The sequence below is a fragment of the Medicago sativa genome, chromosome 4 (genome assembly GCF_051527215.1).
Source record: "Medicago sativa cultivar Bolivia chromosome 4, Bolivia_mono, whole genome shotgun sequence".
Taxonomy (NCBI): domain Eukaryota; kingdom Viridiplantae; phylum Streptophyta; class Magnoliopsida; order Fabales; family Fabaceae; genus Medicago; species Medicago sativa.
In genome coordinates, this window is record NC_140752.1 from 30,913,320 (window position 1) to 30,922,508 (window position 9,189).

Below are 9,189 nucleotides of genomic sequence, written 5' to 3' on the forward strand. Positions count from 1 at the left end.
CTTTCCCAAAACTCTCTTTTCCCAATTTTAATTCGCTAAATTATTATTATTATTTCCTTCTAGTTTTCATTTTTTATTAATGTTTTTTTTTAAAGGATAAAGTTAAAACTCTATAAATTAATAATATCAGGATCGGAGAAATTTATTAATATAGAGAGTTATTAATTTATCGATAAATTAATAATTATTAATTTAAAGAGTTTTTAAGTAATTATACTGTACATACCAAACAAAAATGCAAATTAGTCTATGCCTCCTAGAATTACGCTGCAACGAATCTTGGGACTCAACGTAAATTAGTAACTACTGTGTTCATATGCATTGGAAATCAATAATGACTTTTGAAGTATAGTAAATGTAAACAAGAGGAACAAATGTGTTCAATCTATTCTTAATATATTTTTTTCAGTTTCTATGAATTATTAATTTATGATTTTCTTGGGACCGAAAATTATAAAAGGATCTTCCGAAAAATTATTATCTTATTATTTTATCGAGTTTTTCAATTTTTTACATTGGCCCAAGTCGGGACCGGACAAAATTATTATTTTAGAGAGTTTATTAATTTACCGAGTATTAAATTAAAGAGTTTCTACTGTATTAATTTATTTTCATTCTCTCACAAAATTGAATTTCTATTCATATTATAAATTTCAAAAAATTTTGTCCTCTCGTGTGCTCAGCTCACTTGGTAATGCATAGAATATACATGACCAGATTCGATTTTTTTAATAATTCACAAGTTGTAATTATTTTTAAGTTATATAAGTTCTTAATCCATACATACATACATACATATATATATACATACATATATATATATATATATATTCAAGTTTCTTTTTATTTTAAATAAGTGCCATGTTTTAGTGGAGAAATTCTTGACCACGAATATAATTGTTTTAGGGGTAATAGTTAGTTTGGTCCCTGAAATTATAATGAGTAGTCAAAATAGTCCTTCAATGTATCAAAACTTCAAAGTAATCCATGATTGTGCATTTTGTTAGTCAAAATAGTCCTTAACGTTAAAATATTTCATTAATATTGTCAGATTAGTCCTCCAATATACTTACTTATTGTCATATTAGTCCTTATAAGTACATGTTTATTGTCATTTTAGTCCCTATATGAAAAGAGTTATTGTGAACATTGAGAGATTATTTTAGTGTCAAGGACTTTTTTGACTAACATAATGCACAATCAGGGACTATTTTGAAATTTTGATACAATGAAGGACTAAAATGACTAATCATTACATATTCAGGGACTAAAGTGACTATTACCCCTTGTTTTAGGTATACATACAAATAGAAATATGTCTAAAGAGAGAAAAAAAATCAATTTATTGTTATTATTATTGAAAACATTGGTTAATGTGTATTTGTTGTGTATTTGTCTAAATGATTTGGATTTGTGTTTGTGTCTATTTAAGAATTTCCCTGATTTAGTGTATATAAATTTTTTTGGCATGAAGTTCGTTGTAGTTCTTATTAAATTTAATTTTGTTTAATTATTTGTAAACTTTAAATTTTTTAATAACTTTTTGCAGACATATTTAATATTTTATAAAAAAGTTCTCTTTTTAAAAAACTTTATAAAAAGTTATTTCACAAAAAATTAGAATTTTTTAGAACAAGATGACTTAAATATTAATTTTATAAATTTTCAAAAGTTTTAGGTAAAATTATTGAAAAAACGGACATATAAATCATATTTTAAACTCATTTTTTAGAGAATAATTTTTTATAATGTTCTAAACATGTCGAAAAGAAATCATTTAAAAATTAGGGATAATTAATCAAGATGCTTTGACTGCATATGTCTTGACTCAGTTTGGATTTTTTTTAGTAATATATATGAAAATAATACAAGAATGGAAGACGAACGGACAACAAGTTACATCATTAGACCTTTTGAAATGGAAGGCAAGTTGATAAATCAAACCGAACTAGAATGACCAAATACCAATGATGGGTGAGTCACACGAACAATTTTATTTGTCGACCAACCAAGTCGATAGATAAAGCCACACAACTAAATACGTATTGGTTGACTTCATAAGTCGATTTAATTTTTCATAATCTTAAAGTTCCCTTTTTATAATAAAAAACAAATGGCCCTAAAATTTCTCGATCGCCAAAGTTCCCTTATGAATATGGAACATGCAAATTGATATGAACTCGATTTAATTTTTTCAAAATATGGACCAAAAACAACACATGGATGAGCAATGAGGTTAGATACTATCACACAAAAAAAGACAAAAATTAAAAGATTCAATTATAACGCTTTAGATGAAAATTTAAGCACGACGAAAGGGGTCAATGATAATAAGAGGTTATTAAGAGGCTATGAAGAGTTTAGGGGAGGAATGAAGTGGAGGGATTACTTTTTGTGTTTAAATTACATACATTATAAATTGTGTTTTTAAATCAATTAAATATGATTAAAATATTATATGATTATTAATCATAATTTTTTTAAATATTAAAATATAGACTTAACCTTCCAATGTCCTCCCCTATGTATTTATGCTTGATAGCTCTGTAAAAAAAGTATTATTATTACACCATTAGTTTTTGTGTTTAACGATTCCATGGCCAATGAAGCAAGCGAATAGTATTTCAGAACAATCAATGCATTTACTTAATAAATAAAGGGAAATGTTAACTAGAAGCTTAATGTCTTAATGTCCTCCCTTCATTTATTAAGTAAATGCATTGATTGTTCTGAATTATTCCCATATATAAAAGCTTCAAGTTATTTAAAGACACATTAGAAGTCGTTATGTGTAGTTTCTTTAACAAATAATTTTTTCATACTTTAAAAAAAAAAAAGTAAATAATTTTTTCATACTTTAAAAAAAGAAGTAATTGTCATTATGATAAACAACCACAAAACAACTTCCGTTTTTTATTTTATTTTAAATCTCTAAAAATTAATCTAACATTTTTAGTATCAAAATCACTTGTTGTAAGTAACCAAAAAAATTCACTTGTTGTAATAAGTTCACAATTCTAGACAATATTTAGAAACAAACAATTGTTGTAACAAACTAGATGATTGAGTTAAAACCATGTTGCCAAAACAAAAAAAAACATTGAAATTCAATAATTAAGTGTATCATTCTATGTAACTTAATTTTGAATTCCAAGAAGGACAACAAGCCTTTCTGCAAAAGTGAAAATAATCCAAAGAGCACATAAACCTTAATGGAATAAGCCAGCAACAATAAGCTTTCAAGGGATGGAAGAGTTTATCATAAGTTAATTTAATCTGATGAACTAAAAATAAAATATACAGCTTTGTAGCATCGACACTTCTAATCTAATACTCCCTCCGTTTCAAAATACATGTCCATTTTAGAGGAATTGCAGTAACCAAGGACAAGCTAGTTTGACACAAAAGTTCCTATTATACCCTTGTCTTTGATTTCCTCCATTTTACATTTATTTACCCCATCTCATAATTACTCCCAATACCAATACCAAAATTAATTAAAGTCAATCATCCTTCAATACCAATAAATACATACGGTTCATCTAGTAAATCACATTGTTTTTGCTGCGGTTATGTATTGAAAATAGCATGCCAATACAAATTTTTTTCAACTTCTCTTATCATGCTTCGGTTATCATCAAATTTTTTTTAAACTCAATTGAAAAACTTCCCTCCATTATTTATACTCTAACCTTAAAATGTTTACCACCAAAGTTAAATTAAAATTTGTTTTTCCCACCATTTTTTCAAAAACACTTATAATTTCACTATATATAAGAATTAGGTACTCATTTATCAAATATATATTATTAATGAAGAACAAATTTTGTTATGGATCTCAATGCTTTTCCATTTGATTTAAACGAAGAACCATTGTTTGATTTAAATGAAGAGCCACTGTTTGATTTAAATCAAGAAGTACATGATGAACCATATTTTTTTTTTTTTTTTGCAAATCTTCAACTTTCAGAGACTTTCCTTTGTTTTCCATTTTTTTTTGTAGTTTTAATTATAAATTTGCCATTTTATATTATTAATGAAGAACAAATTTTGTTATGGATCTCAATGCTTTTCCATTTGATTTAAACGAAGAACCATTGTTTGATTTAAATGAAGAGCCACTGTTTGATTTAAATCAAGAAGTACATGATGAACCATATTTTTTTTTTTTTTTTGCAAATCTTCAACTTTCAGAGACTTTCCTTTGTTTTCCATTTTTTTTTGTAGTTTTAATTATAAATTTGCCATTTTTATAAACAAATTAGAGAGTCCAATTAATTAGGAGTAGTTAGTTACGATGGATTAGTAATTTCTTGGGAGAGTGCATGAGTAAATCCACTTAAAATTGGGTCAACATTTATTAGTGGAAAATAATTATCGTGGAGAAAATTTAGAATCCAATTAATTGGTAGACAAGGGTAAAATAGGTAAAATGTATCCTTAAACTATCAAATGGACATGTATTTTGAAACAAAAAATTTCTCTAAAATGGACATGTATTTTGAAACGGAGGGAGTATAAGACATATGTCGGTGTTCGACACTGACACAACACCACACATGTGATTGCATTCATGATTGACAAAATCAAGGCAAATCTTATTTGTTTGTTCCTCTTCATTGATAATGAATGGAACTAAAAGATGGTATAAATCATGAACTCAAAGTATATTGTCAGCACGGTGAGAATGTTTAAAATCCCCTAAACTTTGTTAACAATCATGAAAAAAATAAATTATCATCCATAATGATTCTAACTCTTTTAATGGCAAGCAATTTCCAAACATGCATCACAGAATGCAAGAAAGTAACAAGCGATGCTTGGTGTCGGTGAGGAGCTGGCCGACGTTGAACTGTGACGTAACATCCATCAAAGGTGCTGCCATGACCACCAACCTGCACCACTGTTAACATGATGGTTATCATGTTATTAAAAATAAGATATCAGTATCCAGTATAGAAATCAGAAAAAGAAATTCTAATAGATATTAACTTGCAAAAATATCAAATGTACTATTGTCAATCTGTTAACGATAGCCAATGCATAATCATAGTCATACAACAATACAATCAAATCAAAACCATCATAAGAAAATGATAATACGATATATTATATAGCATACATGTATTATCACAAATTCAAACAAGTAAATTGTCGTAAAGAAACTTACTTTCAACAAAACGAAACCAAGCTTTCAACATACTCTTTGCAATTGAACAACCAACGTTCATTGATTCTCTCTACTCTCTTATCTCTCAAATTAAACAGAATTGCTTGGCATTCATTATGGTTAGTCAATAGTAGTGTACCACTCTTCTCCGAAACACATAATGGCAACCAATGCAAGGACATGTCTAGAAATCTATTATCTGTTTGAAGATTATGATAACTAATTTTAAGAAATTGAGTCCAAGACTCTTCCACTCCAAATTCCTTCATTTGCCATATAACAAAATGAGTTTGTTCAAAATCATGAGAAAAACAAAGACAATCCTCTAACACACTTGGATTTGGCATAAGAAATGGCACTTGATCAAACCCTTGAGGAGGCCGCAATTGAGTATATTTCTCAGTGCCCAAGTCAAGCGACATAACCACAAATTGCTCGATCGTAAAATCCTCGCAATCATAATCATCGTAGCCATTGTAATTCTGAATTGTCAACCAAAAAACACTACCACTCAAATGGACAAACCCTGACACATGATGAATAACCACAGGTGAATTTTCAATCTTTCTCCAAACATTATCGCCTAAACTAAAAACTCTAGCACTTGTTGTCCCCACGGTAAAATACACCACCTTATAAGTGTCACATGAATTAACATAACCAAACACAAACTTTAACAAATCGCCTTTATCGGGGAAACAACTTGGATCGTTATTAACACCATCACCACAATACCCTAATTTCTTTGATATTTTCCTACTTGCCGGGTTCCAAAATCGAATAGAAATATCCATATAACCACAGGAATCATTGATTTTTAGACCAAACAAGCAAAGCAAACCATTGCAGGAACCCATGATATGGACACAGTCTTTGTCCTTCAGTTGATAGTAAGGATCATCATCTGGAAGGTTGATAATGACCGGAGGGTTCTCAAATAAGCGACAAACGGTGAACGATACCGTCCCGGCAGATCCGAGTGTCCATATTGTGATTTCCGCGGAAGATACAAATGTGAGATCGGGTTTTTGTGAAGATCGATTAAGGTGCAGTTTGACGAAAGTGGGATCGTCGATGATGGATTTCCAGGACTTACACACGGATCTGAGTTGCATGAGAGATTTGACGAGAAGGAAGGAAATAACTTCTGCGATGAGTTCGGAGGGGAGGGTTACCGGAGATGCGTTGGGAGGACGCCGTAGCTGAGACGGTGGGAGGAGATCCATAGACGCAGCTGCGCCGTTGGAGATTGGAGTTGAAACCGTAACGCTTCACCGCGCTTTCTCTTTGTTAAACGTGATTTTGTTAGCGCTTCTGCTACCTAAAATCGATTCTAGCTGCATACACATGCACACAATTAATGTTGTCCAGCACTAAATGTAAGCACTCAAACACAAAGCCAACACTAAAACCAAATGCTTTTGAGAGAGATCAAGATAAATATTTACAGATAGCAAGCTAGGACAACTTACTTTTGCTTTCAGGAAGAGATCATCATAGAAGTCTCGTTCAAATTCTGACTGCTCTCACTCAAACAATTGAATATCAGTTGGTGGCAGGACAAGTACATGCCTGTAAAAACATAGAATAATTGGTAAGTATCATTATCATTACAAATAAATAAATTCTCACTCAATCAATTGAATATGAGTCTGTGGCAGGACAAGTATGGGCTTGCAAAAATATAGTGTAATTGATATATATCATTATAAGTAAATTCACACAGTCATATTTTTAAAAAAGACACAGTTCACGTTGTTTTATCTTGGTTTTCGGGTGTCAAACATTGATTACGTTTGAACCTTTTTAACCTTTGACATCTCATTTTTTCTTGGGAAGGGAAAAAATAAGCAAAACCCTTGAGAATCGAGGTCCGGAGTTGTTTTCGCTACGGGAAGGTGTTAGGCACCCATAACGACTATAGTATCCTATAGGAACCGTCTTTACTTTCTACACGCGCGCTTTATTTTTAAAGGCTATTTGAAAAATGATATTTACACCTAAGAGTTTACTAAGTGAAGAATTGGAGGGAGAAGAAGATGTTTGGATTTTTATTTTAATTTGAATTGAAGGAATATTTTTCCTTGCCTACGTACCCTTTTAAGGGATCAAATCCACCGTAGTTCTCTTCAAAAAAATGTTTTTGTTTTTTGTTGATTGATTTTAAGTTTGAAAATGGAATTTTGAAGAATAAGAGAGAGAGGCCTCAAGGGCATAAGATTGGAAAAGAGTGGGGTGGAATTAGTTATTTTGCAAAAGAAGTCTAAGTATGGTTAAAATTCATTAAGGTTTTTGTTTAAGAAAATAAAGGGAAAATCAATGGGATTTGGATCCCAAAGTTTATTTAGAAAATGATTTGAGTGATGTTGTTCATATTTTTTTGGAAAAGAGAATTTTTCTAAGTATCGTGATTCCTAAGCATACATCTAAACATGCATTCCCTAAGCATACATCTAAGGTATCCATGTGATGTGTGTGCATGTGTCGGTGCTTGTGTCGGTGTACATCATTAGAGTCCATTGTCCTTTTACATCATTGGCCTAAATACATGCTATGGTCTTGCAAGAATTTTAAAGGCATAAGATAAAGTACAAGAATTCCTAGGGTTTTACATTCTAACCTTGCATGAATTTTAAAGTGTAAGAAAATGAAGACTAAGAATATAAGATGGAGGATGCTTTATGGAATGCATGAAACATGAAGTAAAGTGGTTAGTAGCATAGGGTATCATAGAATGGAAATTATAAGCAAAAGAAACACTAAAAACTTGACAAGAAAATGCTAAGATCCTTAACCTAAAAGTAGCAAAATATGCCTAGAGTTTATCCTAACATCAAACAAGTATATGACCTATAATTCCCACACCATGACAATTTTCTAAAGGTTTTATCACAATCAATAATGTGTGAATTATAAGAACACATTCAAGTCAAGAATTATGATATGTTTAGACATATTTGGCACTTTATCTTCACAAACAAGCATTAAGTTGCCTTGTAAAGCAAGTAATTGACCACAACACATTAACATCCAGTAATGACACATCAAATACAGAGGTAAATTCATCACAAACTCACACATCACCAACCACAAACATATATCAAAAAGGATTGGACTCAAAGTGGTGCAAGTTTTCACAAGATTTTAACATGAAACTTCACACATAAGCAAAGAAGACATCACACCATTTCCATCAACATTTATTATGCAAAAACTATCAGCAAATACCAAGAAAATTCTCAAGAAACAAGTATCAAATATTTTTTTGGAATTTTACAAGCAAGAGAATACGAAAATGACAAAGTCAGGGGGGGTGTGTGAAGCAGGCTTGGGGGCGTGGACAGCAACGAGTACAAAGGACGCAGGAAAGGGTTCAGGTCACCCAAACCAGCCCAAACTGGGCCTGGTCCAATAGGCTTACTATAAAAGCCTTGGACCGGTTCACACTCCCACTTTCACACTTCTTTCTCTCTCTAGGTCAAAAAACTCTCCGTCCTCTCTCTATAACTCCTCGTCGGATTCTGGAAATGGTATGAACTTCCCGGCGAGTTCATGAACTTGCCGATGAATATTCCGGCGAACTCATGAATTTTCCGGCGAAGGTTCCAGTAGTCTTCCCTATCTAAAACATTTTTATGCTTTTTAAACCGAAATTTTCTCCTCTTTTCGAAATTAAAACCTATTTTCAAAGAAAATCAACAGATTGGCGTAGATCTACAAAGTTCCTCTCGGATCTTTCCATTTTTAAACCTTTTCGTAAAAAAAAATCTCCAAGATCGATGGATCTATGCCAATCTATATTCTCACATGTTTTTCATGAACGAAATACGTACACAGCTTCGAACGGTTGGACTTGAATCGAAAAGAAAGAAGAGAGAGTGATATTTACCTCGTTGAACTCACAGAAAGATGAAGGAAGGAAAACTTTACGAGGTTCGTTCTTGCTGCTTCTGGTAAGCGAGATCGAACCGAAAATAGATCGGTTTTCTTTTTCTTCTTCGTGTTCTGTGGATTTGTTG

The 9,189-nt window shown here is 31.3% G+C and overlaps 1 protein-coding gene across 1 annotated transcript; it reads right to left on the minus strand.

The window, feature by feature from the left end:
* Positions 1 to 4,586: 4,586 nt before the first annotated feature.
* On the minus strand, positions 4,587 to 6,840 carry LOC146927746 (F-box/kelch-repeat protein At3g23880-like). The gene is made up of 3 exons (XM_085700967.1): positions 6,643 to 6,840; positions 5,171 to 6,507; positions 4,587 to 4,903 (listed from the first exon to the last, which is right to left on the minus strand). The coding sequence occupies exon 2, from the start codon at positions 6,394 to 6,396 to the stop codon at positions 5,173 to 5,175; it is 1,224 nt and encodes a 407-aa protein (XP_085557093.1). The 5' UTR covers positions 6,397 to 6,507; positions 6,643 to 6,840; the 3' UTR covers positions 4,587 to 4,903; positions 5,171 to 5,172.
* Between the last annotated feature and the right edge of the window lie 2,349 nt (positions 6,841 to 9,189).